Consider the following 25,433-nt stretch of genomic DNA (forward strand, 5'->3'; position numbering starts at 1 on the left):
GAGGGTTTCGTGCCGCCTTCTCCAAGTGTGATTATGCAATGATCCCTTTTAACACTAATGAAACTAATGAAAATATACATATCATCTTATTGCTTTTACACATTTCACTTCATGACTTTTTCTTACCAATTTATCTGGAATAATAATTGTAGATAAGAATAATAATATTTTTTTTTTGTTTTGTTTTATTTTTTTGAGTAATATTTGTCGTGTATCGTTATCTACCCGCTATGATAGAAAAAGGTACCAGTAAGTGTAGTATAATTAGTGTTAAAGTTGGGTGTTGTGTGAGTGTAACATGATTTGGATATATCCTAAAAATCGGAACTCATAGACTTAATAGCATGCGGCACGGACCTGTGGTTCCATCGTTCTGGATATCACCTTCGAATTGCCCGATCCCTTCGTACTTCGTATTGACGACATTCGACGTCATCGTATGGTTCAAGTTCATTTCCACCATCTCGACAGCATTAACGACTTCCACGTCGTCCGCGAAGTCCTCCATTCTGTACTCCGGCCATCCGTCATCGTCGACGCTTATGTTCTTACCGTTCTGAACCTCTTCGACGCTCACGTCATTTTCACTAATCAGGTCAATGTTCTCTTCGAAGCCGTCATTGGCGTCAAACAAGTGTTCGTATTCATTTTCGGCGACATCAGTCACAGATGCTGGTATCGCCGATGTTGACGGACGTTCCGTGTTCAAGAACGCGCTTCGGTCAAGCGGAGGCGGCTGGAATTCTACTGAACTATTATTCGCTTGCGGCGTTGGATTGGACGCGACCTTAGGTGGGACGCGCTTCAGAGTCTCCATGATGCTTTTAAGTCTCTCCGCTGTACTCGACGAAGCTTTACAATCTGGCGAACTATGATTTAATGGGGATTTGTATACAAATTTGCCTTTCTTCTTGACATTCGTGTCTGATTGATCTAAGCTTTTATCTATCGTCGAATCATTAGTTACAGATATAATAGACGGTGATTCATTTGAAGTGGTGACTTTTTTAACATCTAAATGTATCATATTACTGGTCCCAGGGTTTTGTTCTAAAGGCGGGGTTGAATTCTGTATCAAACTATTACTATGATTCTTCTCTGTTGGATGTAATTTATCTATGGAGCAACTAGATTTATTCTCAAAATTATTGCAATATTTTTTAATTTCTATTCTGCTCCGTTTCATCTTGTCGTGTATTTTACTATCATAACCAGGAATGATTTCTAGCAAATTCTTTGGAATTCTATCAAACGTATCACTTATTGTTTCTAACAATTCGACGTACATTCTTTCACTTTGCCGATCCAGAAATTCGGGATGATTTTGTTTCTGCAAAAATATTTTCGTGAGATTCATAAAATAATCGTTGGTTGCTAACGGTACTGTTGATACCCTACGTCTTCTTTTTTGTCGCAAATTATCGGGACTAGACTAGATTTTATAAGGCACAATAGAACGACTTGAATTTGCCGAAGATGTATTTATATAAAAGCAATGTGGAAGCACAAAATACTAAATCCGTAATGCCGTACAAACTATGACCCTGAATGAACTTTCAATCCGCCTGAAAATCTCAACATAGACCAAACACAATTTTTCGCCTACTAGGATTACTTTGTTGGAGAACAGCCCTGCTAGAACAAAATCCACACCTAGACACGGTTTTTTTTAAAAATAAAAATAAAATATTTTTGCTTTTGATTTTTGCTTTATAAAGCGCAGGTTTGGCCTCGCGTGGTGGCTGCTCTCAAGTACCAATATCTTCCATTTGCCTCTATACAGAAGAAAGCAAACTATATTCCTGATCTCACAGCATTATTTGGAACCTCTGTTTGAGTTTGTACGGAGTGACTCTGATCATCTGCCATGGTAACAGAACTCACCCCCTACTATCTGGATGCGCGGCAAGTACGATTCCAGAGATCACTTTTGCCACGTGCCATCCTGCTTTGTGTGTGTATGTGTGATTTTTTTCCCTACCTAAGCTGATGCTCTAAGGAGACAATGCCTGCGTCACCGGGCTAGTAGGTGAACACGGGGTTCAAACCTGACGATGTTGCTAACACGAACCCTAGCAAGAGTAGTTCTTCGCAGATTCTACCGCCCACTGAGACCCACTGAGAAGATCCGGGGAGAAACTCAATGGGCTGTGTCTGTGTCCTGCTTTGGTTGAATGTCCCTAACAGCATGTCCTGAGTTCGACTAAATTCCTTTTTCAAATCAGATTTCAAAGGAATCTTAGGAGGCCGTCACTGTTAGCGTCCATGGGTAACCGTGATCTCTAATCATCAAGTGGCCCTTACGACCTTCAAAGACAGTAAAAAAATAATTTTACTTTACAACTGAAAGATAATCTTAATTGAACTTTACTATCTATAAATAAATTATATAAATGCATGTTATCACTAAAAAATACTGTGAAATAATAAAGATATATATCTTGTTTATCTCAGATTTTAATTATTATAATAATATCAAGTCAATGACGCCCGATGGAAAGAAATGACTAAGTCTTGCTGAGGGCTAAAGATGATAATTTAGAATTGTCCGTCAATGAAGCATTTATGAGATTAGAATAAATGACCTTAAAACTTTAAAAACCAGCAATAAAAATTGCATATGTTTATCTGCAAAAAAGATTATATCAAAATTAGGTTATTGAATTTGTACAGTTAGTCATTTTGTTTAAAATCCAAATTGTCGATTAATATTACTGTTACGCCGGTAAGAGTAACGCCATCGACGAATAGCCGAACGAATATCGAAGGATCTAGTAGCACCTAGAACGCTCGAGAAGTACAACGCCATCTATCATCAGATAGCGGAAACACAATACTAGAAATATGTGGAATATTCTCAATAATTCTAGGGATGTGATATCGGCTATAAAAGCAGAGATGGCACGCAGTCAGTTAGTAATCGAAACTACTCGAAGCGAAACAGCGAACGGATCACCTGAAGCGAAGCGGAAGAAGCGAATTGAGTTTTAAAGTATTTGTGAAGTGTTTGAAGTGTTCTAAGTGCTGAATACAATGTTAACTCGTGATTCGGTAGAATTTCTATTTATCCCGAACCTCAGCGTGTAACATTACTGTGTCTCTCACCTGTTTCGTTTCCTTTACAGCAACATATGCTGTTATTCGATCTAGTAGGGGTACAAATGAGGCATTCATTCTTAAATCTACATCATTAAGGTCATCAGACATAGCCAAACGACTCCTTTTACTCGAGCTGTCCATGTCTACGTTTTTAGGTGGGGTTGGTATGTCAACCACTATACTTCTTTCAGGACTATTGACTCCGGTTTCGTATCTTTCTGGAATTTTCGGAGAGTTTTCGTCCTAAAAATTATGATATTATCTTTTTTTTATTATTTAGATGGGTGGACGAGCTCACAGCACATCGGCTGTTAAATGGTTACGGGAGCCCATAGACATCTACAACGTAAAAACCACGACCACCTTGAGATATGAGTTCTAAGGACTCAGTACAGTACAACGGCTGCTCACCCTTTAAACTGAAACGCATTACTGCTTCACGGCAGAAATAGGCAGAGCCGTGGTACCTACCCGTACGGACTCACAAGACTTCCTACAACCAGTAAATCTTTCTTTTCTTAAATTCTATATAATATGCAGTATTTAATGTTAATATGTTTATTCCGTCTTATTGTATACTCATATAGTAAAAACTCGAATACAAATAGACTTCCTATATAACAGAATATCTACACAAAATCATTGCAGATAATTCCCTAACCTTGCTGATTTCCATGACCGATAATTACTGATGACCATCCAAAAGTCCAGGTGAGGATCTAAGAATTGTTTTTTCGGGTGGACATATCGCGGTTGGCCCAGAGACCTTAGCTAGGACGGATGAGCGAACTTGAGGGCTCAGCCATGAAGTTGTATAGACTGCTTGTCTATGCAAGCGTTATATTTTATTAGGATAAGATAAGATAAAATTTGGAGTTATATTTTTTAAATACTTTTAATTTCTACTCACTTTAACTGAACTGACAATCTCCAATGTCTTGAATGGTGGTGTCCCTAGAATTATGAAATGTAAAATTATTGTGACATTACTTTGATTAATTTTTAAATCTACAATCTTTTTAGATATATTTTGCTAACATTGTCCACACGTCGTGGTCGGGACGCTGAATAGCACGTTTGAATCCTATCTTATCTGAGGCTCGGACACGCGTTGTTGAGCGATGGGCGGTTTTAGTTGGTTCTATTCTCATATGCCCCGCCTCTCGTCCACAGTTGTGGGCGAAATTCAGGCGATTTCCTCCTGATTAAAAAAAAGGGAAGAGCTAAGTGTTCCCGTGCTTAAAATATCTTATTGCAATACCTTATACATCTTGATGTGTATAACTATACTTTAACATTAACCACATATACTAATAATTTAAATGTGAAGATTTGATTGCTTGGATGTTTGCTTCAGAATCCAAAAAAAAATTACAGAACATATACGGATAAGATAATACATAGCCTGTATTAACTTAGAAATCATTTTCTCATGTCACGTAACCCATGTAATAATAATACCTAAAGTAATTTTACACTGTATTTTCAGGGGTCATAATTTTACAAACCAACATATTTACAATTCTGGTAGGTGGTTCATAGATCAGAGTGACACAAACAACTCTATCCTGAGAAAATTCAATGTGTTTCATTGTGTTTAATTTCTTCTGTATAACAAATCTGAAATGGGTGATGCCTGATGTCTGTCCAGTATTTATGTAACACTATAAAATTTTCATACATAACACTTCCGAGTTCAAAGCAACATGGAGGGCAGCTACAAATTGCTTTCCCATTATATTTAATATAAAGAGGCATAAAAAAAATTCACAATACTCTCTCTATGGCCACTGCTTTTCTTTTATTTGTCACATTTTACTTATAGCCAGCTACTTGTTATTGTTCAACTTTCCAAGATTTTTCAATGAGTGACATAAATTACTGTAGTAAAAATATACTCACATGTTTTATTTGCTGTTTTTGGATCTATATAAGAAAATTTCTTTTTTGTTTTGCTGTTGTTTGTTTTACTGCAATAAAACAAACTATTTTTTAATTTTTTTCCTAAGATAAAAAATAGTACATGGTATACTGATTTCGGACCCTGCAGCGGCTTGGCTCTGCCCCTGGCATTGCTGAATTCCATGGGCGACAGTAACCACTCACCATGAGATGGGCCGTATGCTCATCTGCCTACAAAGGCAATAAAAAAAATATAAAAAAACTATGCGAGATCTTATATCTCATATGCACGTACTATGTTCATATCTCATATCGTCTATTTGGTTTAAGCAACATTTTTGCAACTTTACAGAAGAGCCACTTAAAGTTTAAAATTGGAAAAATATCATGACAAAAAAAACTTCTTCACCTATTTGAATGGAGTAAACTCAATTGAAATTCTATTAAAACATCAAACTGTAATACCAAATAAAACACAACTTGAATTAAAAAAATAAACATCTCATAATAAGCGAATTGACACTTAAAGGATGTAGCTTTTCACCCATCAATATGTATGTACTAACTTTTGGAAAGAAATGTAGACTATCCAAGAGATTTTCAACTTGAACGAATTCCATCTAAAGTAAATAAAAGTCATTGTGTGCTTTTGTTTGCATTGTCCCTTTTGACTTCAAAACAGCGGTAGGTGGTTGTGGTAAGCAGCGGCTTGGCTCTGCCCCTGGCATTGCTGAAGTCAATGGGCGACGGTAACCACTCACCATCAGGTGGCCCGTATGCTTGTCTGCCGACAAGGACAATAACAAAAAAAAAACAGCTGAACCTTTCAGGATGTTTTCAGATTGTTTCAGGTGATTTTGTTGAATTTGGTAGTGATCAAAAACTTAAGTAATTTATGACACTAGTGCCGTACTTCAGAGCTGTATAACTAATCTATCTTCCTATGAATAATCCTAAATAGGCAAAGGTTCATCACAGAAACATTATACTATGAAATATCCTACATATTCATTTTTAAATTTAATATTGTTAGTGCGACATTCAAAGGCTATTCGAGCCGATTAGTCTGGCTGTAAACAAATGTATAGGTATGCCATGTGACTTTGTGGTGGGAGCGCGAGGAGTGAAGTTGTGTGATTTGTTTTATTTTGTATATTTAGTGTTTCTTCAGGTTTAAATGTTAGATAACGGTGGTTTATTAAGTGTTTAGTATCTGCGAAAGTGCACAAATGTGGGAAAATGAAACAAAGCCACTGAACGTAACTTCTTGGGATCCTCCAAAAAGTCCACTGAAAAAGTCTCAGTAAATGTCTACCATTTTATTGAGATTACATTTCATCCCATATCATCTCATTTCATTTAATTTCATGCCAACTGATTGAGTTTCCTTGGTTTATTATTATTCATAAACTGTAAGTGATTAAGACGGCGAATTATTACAATTTTATTACTTGACGCTAGCTAATGCACAAACTGTGCCAGAGTCAAAAAATAAAGAAGAAGAAGAAGGTATGCCATGTCTGACGGCTACCTATGGCAACTACTACTTCCTCTTCTACCGTCCGTAAAGTTGTTGTAATAGTCGTATACATAATCGTCGTGTACTTTACTTTTTACTACTGTTTAAGCCTTATGAAGGAGAAAACAACAAACTACCTAGTCATGCGAAAACGAATTTTCTACCTGGTTTTATTATCGAGAGTTCCTGTGTCACTCTTCAGAATAAAGTTTTTTAACTTAAATCTATTACTTATGTCAGATTTAATCTTCTCAGGAGTCATTTTTCAATTTGTATTTCACTTAAAGCATATATTTGTAGTGAGCCAAACGAATAATATTCGAAATTATCTAAACTTCTTGGGTTTACTTAAAATAAACATTAGATCGTGCAAACTGCAATATATTATGTGTATAATCTATGATGCTGCAAATTGCAAGTAGTTTTTTTTTAAAAAGGATTTTATGCTCTGGTAACTAAGACCTTTAAGTCATGTCTTATTTTAATTTATATATATATATATATTGTTTCACATCTGCCAGGCGTCCCGTGACGGCCCACATTTTTTTTTCAGTGGACTTTTTGGAGGATCCCGAGAAGTTACGTCCAGCGGCTTTGTTTCATTTTCCCACATTTGTGCACTTTCACAGATATTAAATAGTTAATAAACCACCATTATTACACATTTAAACCCGAAGAAACACTAAATAGACAAAATAAAACAAATCACACAACTTCACTCCTCGCGTTCCCGCCAAAAAGTCCTTAAATAATGTTTTTTTTAAGGGATTTTATGACCTGGTAACTGAGACTTTTAAGTCACGTCTATTTTAATGTATATTCATATTTTTATGAAAAATGATATTATGGAGTGAAATGAAATGAAGATGATTAATTTGAGACATTAATCAACTGGGATGAAATTAAATGAGATGATATGAGATGAAATATAATCTTAGTAAAATGGTGGTCATTTACTAAGTTTTTTTCAGTGGACTTTTTGGGGATCCCGAGAAGTTACGTCCAGCGGCTTTATTTCATTTTATTTATTTATTTATTAAGTTGCACCAACAAAGTGATCATCAATACAAAACATTGACAAATTGACAAAAGTTCATAGCAGATGTCACCTCAATTATAGGTGCAATCGACAGTGCATTAACATCAAAAATAAAAAAAATATACAGCTAAGATTTGAATACATTTCATTCATTGCTTATGATTAATTTAATTGGGAGATGATCCGCGACAGATTTTTCCTGTAAGTAGTGAGACAATCAGAAAAAACATCTATTTCACTTAAAATAAGTTCAGCGCAATCGGACAACTCCGAAGGAACATTGACGGAGACCGCGCTACCGTGGACATTATTGTAGTCCCAAAGGATTCTGTTTAAGGGAGAGTAAGTACCTAAATTCGAACGAGCGGGCTTTCTTATAAACGGTTTATATTTCTTCGTTCTTGGTAGGTACTTAGGGGCTGATATTTTTATCTGGGTTAATAGATTAGGCGTGTCGGTTATTCCATGAATTAATTTGTACAGAAATATACCCCCCATTAGTTTTCTCCGGTTTAGAATAGAGTCTAAATTAAAGTGGCAAAGTCTATCTTCATAGCTGGGTAACTTCCTACCCAGATTGTAGTTGTAAGACAAGTACCATAGAAACCGTTTCTGGACACTTTCCAATCGTTTCTTGTATATTTCATAGTAAGGATTCCACACAATGCAGCAATATTCCAAGGTACTGCGTACGAGAGCATTATAAATTGTGATCTTAGTGTTTGGTTTTTTGAAATCTTTGCAATTGCGAAATATAAATCCCAATGTTTTAAAGCTCTTTCTGGTAATATTCTGAATATGTGTGCTGAATTGCAGCTTACTATCAATGGTCACACCCAGATCCCTAATAGAGTCTACCTCAGATAGTGGTATTAATATGATACGTTCAGGAAAATGAGCGTCTTTTTCTAGTAAAACGAATTACATAGCATTTACTGATATTCAGACTCATGCCATTCGCACTGCACCAGCCAAACAAACTGTCCAAATCCCTCTGCAATAATTCAGAGTCAAGAGATGAGTTTACTTTCCTGAAGAATTTTAAGTCGTCGGCGAACATATAGAACTTTGTGCTACGAAAACACGAGCCAATGTCGTTGATGAATGCATTAAAAAGTAGAGGACCCAAATGAGAGCCTTGGGGAACCCCAGACAAAACTGGGAAGGACATCGACGAGTGACCCCCCGCAACAACCGTGGACGATCTGTTCGTTAAATATGATTGAAGCCAATGCAAAAGTGTACCAGCAATCCCGTACGATGACAGCTTCGACAGCAGTAAATTGTGGTTAACTGTGTCGAAGGCCTTACTAAAGTCTGTGTATATAGTGTCTAATGAATCTCCATGGTCAACACCTTGAGTCAAGTCCTCGACAAAAGACAACAAGTTCGTAGTTGTGGATCTTGCCTTAATGAACCCATGTTGCTCCGTAGCAAAAATCTGTCTAAAATGCCAAGACAAAACGGGATACAACACCATTTCGAAAACTTTAGCAAAAACCGATTTTCCCACATTTGTGCACTTTCACACATATTAAACGGTTAATAAACCACCATTATTACACATTTAAACCCGAAGAAACACTAAATAGACAAAATAAAACAAATCACACAACTTCACTCCTCGCGTTCCCGCCAAAAAGTCCTTGAATAATGTTTTTTTTAAGAGATTTTTATGACCTGGTAACTAAGATCTTTAAGTCATGTCTTATTTTACTTTATATTCTTAATTTTATGAAAAATGATAATATGGAGTGAAATAAAATGAAGATGATTAATGAGACATTAATCAACTGGGATGAAATTTAATGAAATGAAATGATATGGGATGAAATATAATCGCAGTAAAATGGTCGTCATTTACTGAGATTTTTTCAGTGGACTTTTTGGAGGAACCCGAGAAGTTACGTCCAGCAGCTTTGTTTCATTTTCCCACATTTGTGCACTTTCACAGATATTAAACAGTTAATAAACCACCATTATTACACATTTAAACCTGAAGAAACACTAAATAGACAAAATAAAACAAATCACACAACTTCACTCCTCGCGTTCCCGCCAAAAAGTCCCTTGAATAATGTGATGTGATCTGCTGCATAGATTATACACTGATCTACTATTTAGTTTTATTTGCTCGGTTGTGTGTTAGTGAAGTTTCTCAATGCGGATTTTTTTATTACATTGAAATGTATTTCAGGAAATTATTATTTCTGACAAAAACCGCGTGTTGTAAATCTTTAAAGCTAGAGACAAAATGCCACTCAAGACAAAACATTTGGATAATAGCAGCGAATTCGCCAAAATTTTATTCAAATCAAAATTTAGGTTAGTTTTCATTTCCCATAGTTCATAAATTCTGTACGACTTTTTATTACATTGATTTTTTCATGTATTTACAATAAACAAATATGTTGGATAAACAATTTTACGTCATTATTAAATTGAACCCACTAACATCATAGCTTTGTTGACAATACTACACAAGTCAAATCAGTGTAGAAAATGTTTTTTTTAGCTATTTACAAAAGCATTACATGTTTGTCAAAATCCGTTTTATATTTATTCAGCTTCTCTCACCTTTAAAACAAATAGAATTCTACATTGCCTTATAATAAGTACTTTGAAAATAAATAAGTAATAATATAACTTTGATAAATGAAATGCTTTCTTATTGTTAATACAAATTTACAGATGATAGAAGTAAAGATGATAAACCTGAAAAAGTAGATATCTTAGGGAGGTTCTTCCCGCAAGCCCCACAGACACAGGTTGATGCACAGCAGATTAAAAAAGAACAAGAACGTTTTGAACAAGAAAACAAAGAGAAAACTGAAGAAAATGAAAAAAGTTGGAGAAGAATGAAATTAGGGTAATGCAGTTAACACCAAATTCTTCATAAGCTCCTAAACTTATTTGAACCACTTGAATAAGATGCAGTTTATCTCTTATTTTATTATTTCTTAATTTTCAACCACCTCTTCAGATATATAATGAAAAATGAAGGGTGTTTTATATTTATGTGGTGTATTATTAGGTGTTATTTATTAACATTTCACGAATACATACCTACCGTCGAACTATTTATAAAAACATTTAATGTATTTTAGCACACAGAAATTAGAATAGTATAGAAAGGTATCTTGAGATCTGATATTTTACTGACTTTAATTTTCATCTTCACAATAAGAGGACCTAGATAGGCACTAACTATGGCCTCTCGATATAGTCTATAGTTACTAACCATAGCCTCTATAAAAGTTATTTCAATGCCATTGACTGATTATTTTTGCACTTGCAACATGCTCTTTGACTCAGAAATCTACCTCTTAGTCTGTCCTGTGTATGTATGTAAATATCAATAAGAGTACATATAGAGGGGGGAAATGTTATTAGATTTAAGCAACATTTTTGTAACTTTACAGGAGAGCCATGTAAAGTTGAAAACTTGGAAAAAATATGACAAAAAAACTTCTTCAGCTATTTGAATAGAGTAAACTGAATTAAAGTTCTATTAAAAACATTGAACTGTTAATACTAATACCAAATAAAATGTACCTTTAATTACAAAGATAAAGGTCGCGTATTAAGCATAATGGAGCATAGACCAAATAACCTTTTACTCCTCTGTATATATTTCCTATACCTTAAAAAAAGCAAAGCTTCCAATCAACTTTGGAATTTAAAGTGAAACAGAATAAAATAAAAATAATGTTAAATGTTTAGTTTTGCAGTTTTTGGTGGTGGTCTCACAGTAGCAGCGACCTGCCTTGTCATAGAGATGGGCTCACCCCGACGGGATGACGAGGGTCAAATAATAGAGGATGAATTTTCACATCTTCCCATTGTCTTTCAATACCTGAGACGTTCCTGGAAAGAACTCACATTTTATGAAAAGGTAATAAAAATAATTTTATTTATGCATTATTGATATCTGCATTTAATTTGAGCACTTAATTTGAAACAATTGGTAGTCAAATATTAAAATGATGATAGTTAAAATAACACCAGAACATTATAAAATTCTTTTATCAAAAACGTTTTTAGTGCAAAAATATTTGCCTAATATCCTATCACAGATCATATTATGCAGTTTTAATTGGAATTCAAAGAGGCCACTATTGGCCTATGGTTGAGATTTAGATTTTATATTATTTTTTTTTTTTTTTTTTTATTGCTTAGATGGGTGGACGAGCTCACAGCCCACCTGATGTTAAGTGGTTACTGGAGCCCATAGACATCTACAACGTAGACGCGCCACCCACCTTGAGATACAAGTTCTAAAGTCTCAGTATAGTTACAACGGCTACCCCACCCTTCAAACCGAAACGCATTACTGCTTCACGGCATATTGTTACATTCTAAGGAATATGGGATTGGAGATATTGTAAAACTCATAGAAACAGAATATTTTGTTATAGATGATAAAGGAGCCGTCAAGAGAGAAACTACTTCCAGACCCTTTGCCTCCACCGTACCAGCCTACATACACTCTAGTCTTAGAATTCACCGATGTCCTGGTGCATCCTGATTGGTCTTATCAAACGGGCTGGAGGTCAGTACTGTACCTGGCATGAACATGGTATGGACAACAACAATACTTAAAGAATTAATTAAAAGGGGTCTTAATTTATTTAAAATGATGTTTTGGTATTGGCCTACAACAGCACCTCTCTCTCTGTTCTCGTGGGTGTTCTAAGAAGTGAAGATTCCACGGAGAATGGACGGCAACATTCTGTGAGTACTACTGCGCCGCACTGAGCCAACAGACCGACATTTCCCACCACGGCTACGACTGTGCTGCCTATTCCTACAGCGAAGCAATCATGCGGTCCGGTTTGAGGACAGACAATTGAGATGTTGACCTCGTATTTTGTGGTCGATGACGGCCTTTTTTTGGCAGCAGTATTGTTGATGATCCAATCACACAAATAGGTTACTTTATGATCCACGGAGGTTGAGTTTAAAGTGCATCTTATGGTGAATGGTCACCAAATTATATGTTCTATGATTAATTCGTAGTTAATTTTGTTTCCAAGTAAACTCATACACAATGAAGTTAGTTTTGACTGAGCTTTGTAGAGCTTCGTGGTCATGTAGAAATTATGTAATTAGCTCGTACGCGGGTACACCCCCGGGCCCGGTCGTCTTCCGTCCGCTATAAATAATAACAGTTGGATACTTGGGACAGGTTCAAGAAGCGGCCCGGCGTGGACCAGTTCCTCCAGGCGGTCGCGAGCTCTAATTACGAAATCGTCATCTTCACGACGGAGAACGCTTTGATGATCTGGCCGGTGTTAGATAAACTAGACCCCGAGAACAAGTACATAACGCACCGCCTGTTCCGCGACTCCACGCACTTCGTCGACGGCGTGCACGTTAAGAACCTCGAGGGACTCAACAGGGACTTGTCGAAGGTGAGCGATCGATACTCATGTTAGAAACGTTAAAGAAATACGTACTCGACGCGTGTTGCCGAATGACCTCTGTGCTGTAAAGAAAAGTCGAATAAAAAACGTGTACTCAGTGGTACTATTATTGGCGTATCGTAAGCCCGCCTGTCTCTGCTACAGTGCACTCATTAGTTTAAAGGGTAGGGCAGCTGCGGTGCGGCACCGCGGATGAAGTGTGTATCTATACTAATATTATAAAGAGGAAAGATTTGTTTGTTTGTTTGTATTGAATAGGCTCCGAAACTACTGAACCGATTTGAAAAATTCTTTCACTGTTTGGAAGCTACACTATTGCCGAGTGACATTGGCATAGATCATAATCTCTTTTGAAAAAAAATTAGGGATCCTCACTAAAACTCCAATAATGTAACCCAAGGTGTAAAAATATTACCTAAAATATTCTTTACATCGCGTGCCCTGCTAAAACTATTGATGATAGAATAAAAAAATGTACTACGACTTTGTAGAACACATTATTATTTACAAAAAGTGTTGCAACAGCATATGTCTAACCATTATAGTTATGCCGTAAAGTGTTCTTTTATTTAAAAAAATAAAACAACGTCGTTGAAATTTTTGTTAAAGAATCAAGCGGAGCCGGAGCGGGCCGCTAGTACTTATATATTATAGCATAGCATAGTATTTAGTATATAACATAGTTAATAGGTGTAATCTCGTATGTCCCCCTAATAAGGCGGACCACCCAGAGACAGGCTTCTTCATAATTGTAAACTAGGATTAAGATGATAAGGGAGTGCTCTGAGGAATTGTTCGAGATGATACCGGCATCTCGTCTTTACCATCGCACCGCCCGCCACCGGAGTAGAGTTCATCCATCTTTTTTGCCACGTACCATCCGGCTATGGAATGAGCTCCCCTCCACGGTGTTTCCCGAGCGCTATGACATGTCCTTCTTCAAACGAGGCTTGTGGAGAGTATTAAGCGGTAGGCAGCGGCTTGGCTCTGCCCCTGGCATTGCTGAAGTCCATGGGCGACGGTAACCACTCACCATCAGGTGGGCCGTATGCCCGTCTGCCAACAAAGGCAATAAAAAAATATATATTAAACATGGAACACACGCAAGAAGTCGTTTTCCTTGAACACCTCCCAAAGTACAACATTACACGAACACTCCGACCTCATGTCTCACAGCCGCTGGCGTCAGTCATGTGTATTTGCTCGAATAAACATTTATGATACTGCATGATATATTCATATAGGGCAGTTTCATATTATGTCGTAAAGAGGGTCACAATCTTGAACAGCTGATGGTGACAGGAAAGATAGATGGCAAACGTCCCAGAGGACGCAGTCCTACGAGATGGTCGGACCAAATACGATCTTCTCTGGACATCAACTTCCACAATGCCCTTCACAAAGCTAAGGATCGTAGAAGATGGAGGGAAATCGTACGGGAGAAACTGATGCAGCGGGGGAGTCACGACCCTCAGTAATGAGGATAACGACGCGAGGAGGAGGAGAAGAGTTCTCGTAATCAAAAAGCTACATACGTGGGTCTCGTTCCAGGTTATCGTGGTCGATTGGAACAAGGCAGCAACCAAGTTCCACCCGCAGAACTCGCTGATCCTGAAGAAGTGGAAGGGAGCTGATGAAGACACGTCGCTGCTCGACCTGGCCAATCTGCTGCAGAGTGAGTAGCGCCAGCGAGGTGCTGACTTACACCTTTTAATGTGCTTAGAGCTAACCATAAGGCAATCAAGCACCAACTGCTGGGCAATGATAATGTACCAAATAAAGAAAATTAATAAGGTACAAACAATAGCCCAGTGAGTTTCTCGCCGGATTTTCTCAGTGAGTCGCGTTTCCGATCCGGTGGTAGATTCTGCGAAGCATTGCTCTTGCTGGGGCCAGTGTTAGCATCACTCCAGTTTGAGCCCCGTGAGCTCACCTACACACGTTAGGGTGAAGCTGAAATAGCCTCTCAGGGCTATCAGCATAGATAGGAAAAAAAAAATTTTTTTGAGTCCTAAGTATTCCCCTTGCAGCGATAGCGATGTCGGAGGTGGCGGACGTGCGCGAGGTGCTGTCCTACTACGGACAGTTCGAGGACCCCATCGCAGCCTTCCGGGACAACCAGCGCCGCCTCATGGAGCAGCTCGAGGAGCGGGAGAAGGCTCCCAAGCAGGACAACACGCTCACCAGGAGCTGGCTGCGGACCTTCACCAGGCGCTAGCCGACGCGCTTCGACTTCGGTGAGCTCTTCTTTTCAATTCGTATTCTTAGCCATAGCCGAATGGTTACAAACGGAAGCTTTTTTTTATTGCTTAGTTTGGTGGACTTATCTCACAGCCCACCTGGTGTTAAGTGGTTACTGGAACCCATAGACATCTGCAACGTAAATGCGCCACCCACCTTGAGATATAAGTTCTAAGGTCTCAGTATAGTTACAACGACTGCCCCACCCTTTAAACCAAAACGCATTACTGCTTCATGGCAGAAATAGGCGGGGTGGTGGTGCCTACCCGTGCGGACTCACAAGAGGTCCTACCACCAGTGAAAGATCAAAGGTCAATATGTACAAAATCAAAGGCTTAAGCTGTCACTGTGAGATTCGGTTTAAACTGTTTTCAAAATGACCACTCGAAATCAATGGCTGTTCTTTTGTGTCATTCAGTAAATCAACACAACAAACTCAGTAAATGGAGTATCTGTGAACCCATGTTTTTCTAGTGACTTTGAGGGGTCATACGAGATTCACCGAACATGTAGGTGAGCTCACAGGGCTCAAACCGGAGTGTTGCTAACACTGACCCTAGAAAGAGCAGTGCTTCGCAGAATCTACCACCGGATCGGAAACGCGACCCACTGAGAAGATCCGGCGAGAAACTCACTGGGCTGTGTCTGATTGATCTTTGTAATATGTTATAGCATATTGACTCACTGATTTTTTTTAAAAACTATTTTTCTTTTTTTAATTTAGAAGTGATTTCACTTCAGCAAATATTGTGTCGAACGAATTCACTGAAAGTGTATGTACATATACATATTAAAAAACAAGATCTATTCACTTTAAAATTTAAGTTTTCATTTTGTTTGTTTCAGTAGCCGATGCAGTTTAATTTCAATAACTATTGCAGAGCTCCTGGAGAAAGTTAAGCTTTAAAATGATGTTATTATCTCAAAAGGCGTGATTACATTATTTTCGTTATGTCAATTGGTACAGTAAAATGAATTTAAAAAAAATAATAATAATAAGAATTTCTGAATACATTTTTTAGGAATTGAGCAGTCGACACAGACCACAAAACAATGTGGTTAAGAAAATTATAATAAAATTGTAATAATCATATGTAATAAAACATTGAAAACTTGTAAAAATAATTATTTATCACGTTTGTGCCCTCTTTTTTGATGATTGATTATCTTGCTAAGCTGATGTTAGCTGTTTATCGTTTACGATGTTCACACTACAGAACCCTCAACCTCAAGCGAAGACAGCTGAGCGCAACGTACCGTATTCATAACGCAGCTGACTGAGGTCAATAACCCTATAATATCGCCTAAATGTTATGAACGCTGCATGCACAAAATTTTTAAATAAAATGTTATTTTTACTCAAGTTTAATGAATATAAATTTGTATATCCTAATGAGATAGAGGGTTAAATGTGTACAAAAAAAACAGGAAGTGATTGAATTCAATATTCCAAATTAAATTAAAGTACTAGATACTTCGTAATGTTTCTTGGGTTGTCGATATTCTCTTTTTCTATAATAACGCTAGCAATGGCAATTTGGGCGACTGATATCCGAATCTTTTTTAAAAGAGTGGAATAAACTTTTGTTTTTGTGATATCTATATCTGCCTTTCCTTCTGCGGCAGAACATGCCGCATTTTTTTTGAGTTTGCCATAATGTGTATAGATTTATGAAAGTGTTCAAGTTTTAGTGTTTGTTTTTACAACTTGTGTCACTTCAATAGTGTGCCAATATGAGTGTCTCATGGTATTATGACTCTCTAACACGCAGTTTATACTAGACTTAACTGTTCATCAAATTTTTCCATTGTATTATTGGTTGTATTATATTATTAAAATTCGATGTATTTATACCAAAACTTATTTTACTGTACCAATTTACAGATATTGTTATTGTTATTCATACTAAGCCTTTGTGTTTTTTGTTATTGTAGTTTTTAACTCTTGTTTCTCATAATTGGTATAAAATATATTATGTTAAATGGACTTTAATAATTATATTTCAACGCACAGATGTAGCAAAGAAATCTAATGAACAAAAATTTTTTGCATAATCGAGAATCCCAAAATTTTTATCGAATGTTATGCTTACTGACTACTCGCATATGACGACTGGGATTCGAACCTACATCCTGTAGTTTGGTAATCAGGCGACTAACCACAAGAGGCGTTGGTTGTACTCTGTTGATAACGATTTTGTAAAACAAAAGTTTAGAACTACATGCAGCATGCATTTGTTGTTTTGAAAATGTGTATGTATAATTGTGTGAATGATTTTAAGTTTAATGAATGCATTAGCGCGATTGCAGCAGTCATAGGTAGGCAATAATAGTTGTTAATAATTCAATATGTTGTTTTATTTCTAAAATTTTTGTTGTCGAATGGCGATGAGCGAGAGGCGAGGACAATTAAGAGAGAACAACCAAAGAGATTCAAATTTAAATACTGTAAACTACTAGGTATTATAAATGCTTGTGGTGGTAGGACCTCTTTTGAGTCCGCGCGAGTAGGTACCACCGCCCTGTCTATTTTTGCCATGAAGCAGTAATGCGTTTCGGTCTGAAGGGTAGGGCTGCCTTATATTGCTTAGGTGTGTGGACGAGCTCACAGCCCACCTGATGTTAAGTGGTTACTGGAGCCCATAGACATCTACAACGTAAATGCGCCACACATCTTGAGATATAGTTCTAAGGTCTCAGTATAGTCACAACGGCTGCCCGACCCTTCAAACCGAAACGCATTACTGCTTCACGGCAGAAATAGGCGGGGTGGTGGTACCTACCCGTGCGGACTCACAAGACGTCCTACCACCAGTAATTACGCAAATTATAATTTTGCGGGTTTCATTTTTATTACACGATGTTATTCCTTCACCGTGGAAGTCAATCGTGAACATTTGTCGAGTACGTATTTCATTAGAAAAATTGGTACCCGCCTGCGGGATTCGAACACCGGTGCATCGTTTCAACACGAATGCACCGGACGTCTTATCCGTTAGGCTACGACGACCAACGTTTTCAACGTTTTCAATAATCAACTCTTCCCGACATCTATTGGCGAATAATAGTACTATTTTTCTTAATTGAGGGCAACTAACCGCTTTAAAGAAACAATAAGATGGTGTTATCAAAAAAATATACCATCATCTAGTATTACCTAAGTATTGTGATGCTAGTTCACAACAATATAACAACACAAACTAACATTATTTAGTAAAACAGTGGCAGCTATTAAATAGATTGATCAATTGTTTCTTGAATAATTTGCTTATCATTATTACTCTTTATCCAAATGTCTAACAACCCCATATCTAAATCTGCTTTCTCATATAAATCATAAATATCCTTTTCATCAATCTCATATTCTTTTTGCCTCTTAAAAGTATTTTCTCCAATTGGATATGTATCAGGTACTCTCTTCAGATTTTTCAAAACCTTTTTAATATTTTTAATATACGATACTTCAAATATCTGTTTGTTCTGTTTACATAAGTTGCTCCATTCATTAAGTTTTTCTGTGGCATCATCATCTATAAAAGTCAGCATAGTTTTGGGGCATAGAACATGTGCAGATATATCTCCTAAAGAATTCTGCATTAATATGCAATATCCTTCATTACATTCGAAAAGAGTTAGACCAGTAACTGCAACACTCAAACGATCTCTGATTGGAATGTGTAAATCACAACATTGCATTTTCTGCTGTGCTCTATGCAATGTTGTAAAAATACTAGGAGGTCTATATGGTGTCATTGTTTTACGGAAATTAGAGTCTCTTGTTACAATATCATTATGGTTACTAACCACACACATATCTTCGCACCACTGACTTGACATACAGATTAACTCTTTGTCATGTTCATAATTGCACATTGATAAATATGTTGGTACTGATTGCATTCCATGAGTCCATCTCTGTAAAGGCTTTACTTTCTGATTTTCAATTTTACTGTACCTCATATCCATTAATAACATATGATGATTTGTACCAATGTACATTAAAGGTTTATTTGAGCAGTACTTTGCAGATGTTATGAAATCACAGTCACTGTTGTCGGTGATATCTCTCAACCATTTCCACCTCTCGAAGGCACTGTTAGTCCTTTTATCATACAGTGTTAACGAACTTTTTGTTACATGTGTGAAATACATTCTTTCTGAACCTGTAACTGTGTTCCAATTATCAGCTAGTGTTTCAAATCGACCTTTCAATTGTTTGCTTCTCCCTTTCATTCTATCAATGTTCACTATGGTCAGTTTGTAATCTAAACTTGTTACATATAGAATATTCTTGTGGTATTCATCAAATGATATACCAGTTAATGGCAATTTTGAATCCATTTCTTTTATTTTAGTTAGTTCTAGAAGGTCATTTCGTTCTGTAAATTTAAGGATGACCACTTTGTATTTAGTTCGTACAGCTATTATATTCTCTAATACAACTGTTTCTAGTATTAAAATTTGTTCGGGAAATTTATATTTTGCTTCATATTCATACTCTATGGTAAGATTATTTCTATTAAATAGAGATAAGTCTGCAAAAAAATAATGTTCATTTTAAAATAACAAATTACAACACATAAATGAGATGAGATTAGATACATGAGAATTTAAGTGATATATTTGAAAACTAAATATATATAGTCTACATAAATACAAGGTTATAATATAAAAACAAATTCTATTAAACTCTAGCAACATTAAGATGTAAAAACTTAACACATTTCTGGCAGTACTGTGTTCAATTTGGCGGGAACGCGAGGAGTGAAGTTGTGTGATTTGTTTTATTTTGTCTATTTAGTGTTTCTTCAGGTTTAAATGTGTAATAATGGTGGTTTATGAACTGTTTAATATCTGTGAAAGTGCACAAATGTGGGAAAATGAAACAAAGCTGCTGGACGTAACTTCTCGGGTTCCTCCAAAAAGTCCACCGAAAAAATCTCAGTAAATGACCACCATTTTACTGCGATTATATTTCATCCCGTATCATCTCATTTTATTAAATTTCATCCCAGTTGATTAATGTCTCAAATTAATCATCTTCATTTCATTTCACTCCATATTATCATTTTTCATAAAATTAAGAAAATAAAGTAAAATAAGACATGACTTAAAGGTCTTAGTTACCAGGTCATAAAATCTCTTAAAAAAAAAGAAAAATTACTCACAGAGGCAATTCATATCGCTGTGAACTAAATAATCATCTCCGCCTATAGATATCATTTGCATGTTCCCATTCCCAGCATAGTACCAGTTGTAACTTGCATCAAAATAAATATCAGGGTCTTTCTCCCAATGTTCTGCTACTTCCACTAGGTCTTTTGGGCAGTGGAGTACTTCCTCGTTTAACCATTCATAGACTTTTTGTTTTCTTGCTTTTAACGCTGTAATTTTATAACATTGATTTTAAATTCTAAAATTACTATGTTGAGCTCTAGGTTTTAATATTAATGAAGAATAATGGTTTTAAAACTATGAAACTCAGACGATATTGTGAGATCTTTTGAAAAGTCAAATCACATTTATTTTGCAAAGCCAGTTATTAATGTATTTTTGATTGAATGTCTGATTTTTATAAACTATTTTTATTAACAAAACTCACAGATCAATTTCCTGTACTGATACTGCCAAGGTTGATTCCAATCTATTTTTTTACTCATTATATCAGTAACTGGATCCGTTACATTAGTATTTCGCACTTTTGTTGTGATCATTTTCGGCAGTAAGCTTCTATGAGCAAAAGTTTCAAAAAATTTAGAGGGCAGACCTCCATCCCAGTCATTACCAAACGCTGTTAAAGTTTGTCCAGGATATAGATAATGTGAAAACCAAGATGTATTGCGTTGCTTAACAAGTTGACTATAATAATTAAAAACTTTGTTCTTTTTGTGTTTAGATTGTAGAAATTCTATTATTTTGTGTACAGGAGCATTATTATCCAGGCTATCCGCCGCTATAGTCTTCTCTTTGGTTTTCTGTTGATAATAAAATTCAAATTTATGAAAGTAAAAGATTATTATGTTAATTTAACAGTAAAATAATAGTTAATACGGATGCAATTTCGAATATTCTAATTCATTAAAAACTGACTAAAATTTACCCACCCTTATAATATCTTGTTTATTTTCTTCCATTATTTTATAAAATCTTCATTTATTGTAAATGAAAATTTTACATCGAAATTCAAAGAAGCGCGAACCAAAACCAACCAAAACACATGCACGTGCTGTCAGTGGTTTTATTTTTTTAAGGGATTTTATGACCTGGTAACTGAGACCTTTAAGTCATGTCTTATTTTAATGTATATTCATATTTTTATGAAAAATGATATTATGGAGTGAAATGAGATGAAGATAATTAACTTGAGACAATAATCAACTGGGATGAAATTAAATGAGATGAAATGAGATGAAATACAATCTCAGTAAAATCGTGGTCATTTACTAAGATTTTTTCAGTGGACTTTTTGGAGGATCCCGGGAAGCTACGTCCAGCGGCTTTGTTTTATTTTCCCACATTTGTGCACTTTCACAGATATTAAACAGTTAATAAACCACCATTATTACACATTTAAACCCGAAGAAACACTAAATAGACAAAATAAAACAAATTACACAACTTTACTCCCCGCCAAAAAGTCTCCGCTGTCACTTGTCATAGATATTAGCATAGATTATACACTTAAGATGGCCGTTTTCCTTTTTTTTTTCCTACCTAAGCTGATAGCCTTGAGAGGCTATTTCAGCGTAACCGTGGCTAGTAGGTGAGCTCACGGGGCTCAAACCTGACGACGATGCTAACACGAACCCTAGCATGAGCCGTGCTTCGCAGAATCTACCACCGGATCGAAAACGCGACCCACTGAGAAGATCCGGCGAGAAACTCAGTGGGCTGTGTCTGAGAGTTAATTTGATTAATATTATGAAAAATGGCATGAAATGAAATGAAATGAGATGAAATGTTATGGGATGAAATATAATCTCCGTAAAATGGTAGTCATTTATGAGACTTTTTTAATGGACTTTTTGTAGGATCCCGAGAAGCTACGTCCATCGGATTTGTTTTATTTTGCCACATTTGCGCTCTTTCACAGATACTAAACAGTTAATAAATCACCGTTATTACTCATTTAAACCTGTAGAAACACTAAATAAACAAAATAAAACAAATAACACAACTTCACTCCTCGCTTGCGTTCCCGCGAAAAAGTCCACAAATCATAACAAGGTATTAGTTGTACATTTTTTTATATATGTAAGATTTTATAGCCTGGTAACGATAGCTTTAAGCCAACTTCTTTCTTACAGCTTCTTTCTTCTATTATAACATGAAAAATGTCTTTGAGCGAAACATAACGAAGTTGAGTTGTTTGAAACAAGAATCAATTGGGGTGAAATTGAATAAATCGAGATCTGATGCAATATAATAAAGTCTCGATGAAATAATGGTTATTTCGGTAGAGTTTTTGCAAAAAGCCATGTCCAATGACTTTGTTTCTTTTCCCTTAATTGTGCATAAGTTCATAGGTGTCAAACGGTTAATAAACGACCGATAGGAAACGCAAAATAAAAATTTAAAACAATTCACACGACGTCGCCGTGCATCCCTGCCAAAGTCGTGGTGGCCTAAAGGATAAGACGTCCGGTGCATTCGTGTTGAGCGAAGCACCGGTGTTCGAACCCCAGGCGGGGTACAATTTTTTCTAATGAAGTACGTACTCAACAAATGTTCACGATTGACTTCCACGGTGAAGGAATAGCATCGTGTAATACAAATCAAACCCGCAAAATTATAATTATAATTATAATTACTGGTGGTAGGACATCTTGTGAGTCCGCGTGGGTAGGCACCACCACCCTGCCTATTTCTGCCGTGAAGCAGTAATGCGTTTCGGTTTGAAGGATGGGGTAGCCGTTGTGACTATACTTGAGACCTTAGAAATTAAATCTCAAGGTGGGTGCCGTATTTATGTTGCAGATGTCTATGGGCTCTAGTAACCACTTAACAACAGGTGGGCTGTGAGCTCGTCCACCCATCTAAGCAATAAAAAAATAACGATGTTTTTGGTACAATCTAATTCAACCTATAAACTTAACATTTGTTAGCTTTATATTATGGAGGGTAGAGGTAAGGAGAACCGTCTCATATGGGAGGCAGTTGAAAAAGTGTCCCACTTTCAGTACTAGGTAAATAACAGTTCAAAAATCCTCCAAAATTGCGCTAGCATAGACACAGGGATTCCTTTTTTTAAATTTACCCGGCCGTTACTGTAGCGCCACCCTTATTTAGCAGATTTTAACGGGAGGGTAATTAATTCCAAATCCGGATGGTATGTGGCAGAGAAGATCTCTGGAAACGCCCTGTGCATGAATGCAATGATTCCAAGGTAATTTGGATAAACTCTGCTCTTGCAGTCTATTGATTTTGCTTAATTTTTCCAGAATTGTAAAATCTTTTTTAACAAATAAAGTTATAAGCTTTAACTTGAAGAAACAGTAAAAATATGACAATACAATAAAATAAAAACAAAATAAATTTCTCACAGCGCGTTCCCGCCAAAAAGACGTTGCCCATGACAGTGGTATTTTTAATTTCCTTTAACTGCAAAGCAAAAGTAGTAATAGACTGCACGGAGGGTGACGTAGGTATCTAGGTCTAATATTTTTTTATTTTATTTTTTTATTGCCTTTGTAGGCAGACGGGCATACGGCCCACCTGATGGTGAGTGGTTACCGTCGCCCATGGACTTCAGCAATATCAGGGGCAGAGCCAAGCCGCTGTCTACCGCTTAATACTCTCCACAAGCCTCGTTTGAAGAAGGACAGGTCATAGCGCTCGGGAAACACCGTGGAGGGGAGCTCATTCCATAGCCGGATGGTACGTGGCATATACGTACGTGGGTAATAGGTCTAATGTAGGCATCTATAGCTTAATATTGATATTATTTCGTTGAAAGTGAACTAAGCAAAACCAAACTGGTGTTATAGAATAGAATTTGGAGTAAAATAAAATTTTGGATTCTGTTTTTTTAGTTAAAAAGATCTACCCAAAAATTATGTTAAAATCAACATCGCCATATTAAAGTCACTATTTATTGAATCAATAAATAATCTACACTAATGTTATGAGACAGTTTTTTACCTTTTTTTATTGCTTAGATGGGTGGACGAGCTTACAGCCCACCTGGTGTTAAGTGGTTACTGGAGCCCATAGACATACTAATATATTTTTTTTTTATTTTTTTTTATTGCCTTTGTAGGCAGACGAGCATACGGCCCACCTGATGGTAAGTGGTCACCGTCGCTCATGGACGTCAGCAATGCCAGGGGCAGAGCCAAGCCGCTGCCTACCATAAAGAACTCTCCGCAAGCCTCGTTTGAAGAAGGACATGTCATAGCGCTCGGAAAACACCGTGGAGGGGAGCTCATTCCAAAGCCGGATGGTACGTGGCAAAAAAGATCTTTGGAAACGCACTGTCGATGAACGCAGCGGTTCCAGATAATATGGATGAACTCTGCTCCGATGGCGGGAGGTGCGATGATAAAAAGGAGATGAGGGAATCATCTCGAATAATTCCTCAGAGCATTCCCCATGGACCATGCGGTATAAAACACAGAGAGAACCGAAGTCCCTCCGTAGACCCAGAGGTTCCAAGCGATCCGCGAGAGCAGGACTATCGACCGTCCGAACAGCCCGTTTCTGTATGGAGTCAAATGGAAGTAGCTGGTATTTGGGAGCCCCGGCCCAGAGGTGAGAGCAGTACTCCACGCTAGGTCGGACCTGCGCTTAATAAAGCGCAAGTCTCTGTCCAGGCGTGAAATACCGCTTCGCTCTGTTGAGAACTCCCAACATTTTAGAGGCCAATTTGGCTTTACCTTCCAAATGACTCCGAAACTGGACATCGCTCGAAATATCGACCCCCAGAATCCCGATACTCGCGGAAAGCTGCAGGGATACTCCTTGAAATTCCGGCGCCATGACAAAAGGGTCCTTCTTCGCAGTGAACGCGCAAACCTGTGTCTTCAATGAGTTGAACTGAACTTAATTCAGTTCACCCCACTTGGAGACCCGCCCCAGAGAGTTCTCCACTTCAGACCCAAGTTTTAATCGCCTCTCGTGTACAACGCTTCGAGAGAGACTCTGATGGCCGATATATCGCGCATCCCCCGTGCTGTCATCCGCATAGCAATGCATGCCATCAATAGAT

General features: G+C 37.0%; 3 protein-coding genes across 7 annotated transcripts in view; 1 reads left to right on the forward strand and 2 right to left on the reverse strand.

Annotated features, from left to right (window-relative positions):
- Blm (Bloom syndrome helicase) overlaps positions 1-6,912 on the reverse strand; it is a 21,947-nt gene extending 15,035 nt beyond the window's left edge. Inside the window, exons 1-6 of one of the 4 annotated variants that reach the window (XM_089736338.1) lie at positions 6,685-6,894; positions 5,002-5,069; positions 4,138-4,300; positions 4,010-4,053; positions 3,106-3,342; positions 358-1,330 (exon numbers count right to left, since the gene is read on the reverse strand). In XM_089736338.1, coding sequence (XP_089592464.1) covers positions 358-1,330; positions 3,106-3,240 — 1,108 coding nt within the window. In that variant the 5' untranslated portion in view covers positions 3,241-3,342; positions 4,010-4,053; positions 4,138-4,300; positions 5,002-5,069; positions 6,685-6,894. Of the gene's footprint in view, positions 1-357; positions 1,331-3,105; positions 3,343-4,009; positions 4,054-4,137; positions 4,301-5,001; positions 5,070-6,684 lie in introns of those variants that run through there. The other 3 variants (XM_089736337.1, XM_089736340.1, XM_089736339.1) reach the window with 3 other exon arrangements.
- Positions 6,913-9,643: 2,731 nt separating this feature from the next.
- On the forward strand, positions 9,644-17,574 carry LOC114240291 (mitochondrial import inner membrane translocase subunit TIM50-C). Of its 2 annotated transcripts, none has more exons than XM_028170767.2 (8): positions 9,644-9,884; positions 10,251-10,428; positions 11,283-11,454; positions 11,978-12,111; positions 12,748-12,973; positions 14,537-14,660; positions 15,016-15,222; positions 16,073-17,574. In XM_028170767.2, the coding sequence occupies exons 1-7, from the start codon at positions 9,746-9,748 to the stop codon at positions 15,201-15,203; spliced, it is 1,161 nt and encodes a 386-aa protein (XP_028026568.2). In that variant the 5' UTR covers positions 9,644-9,745; the 3' UTR covers positions 15,204-15,222; positions 16,073-17,574. The 2 variants fall into 2 exon arrangements, with proteins under 2 accessions (XP_028026568.2, XP_028026569.2); XM_028170768.2 differs by having other exon boundaries at positions 9,670-9,884; positions 16,076-17,574.
- TAF1C-like (TATA box-binding protein-associated factor RNA polymerase I subunit C-like) lies at positions 17,567-21,482 on the reverse strand. Its single transcript, XM_028170766.2, has 4 exons — positions 21,331-21,482; positions 20,829-21,201; positions 20,395-20,610; positions 17,567-19,761 (listed from the first exon to the last, which is right to left on the reverse strand). The coding sequence occupies exons 1-4, from the start codon at positions 21,358-21,360 to the stop codon at positions 18,458-18,460; spliced, it is 1,923 nt and encodes a 640-aa protein (XP_028026567.2). The 5' UTR covers positions 21,361-21,482; the 3' UTR covers positions 17,567-18,457.
- Between the last annotated feature and the right edge of the window lie 3,951 nt (positions 21,483-25,433).

The sequence above is a fragment of the Bombyx mandarina genome, chromosome 21 (assembly GCF_030267445.1).
Source record: "Bombyx mandarina strain Sakado chromosome 21, ASM3026744v2".
Lineage (NCBI taxonomy): Eukaryota > Metazoa > Arthropoda > Insecta > Lepidoptera > Bombycidae > Bombyx > Bombyx mandarina.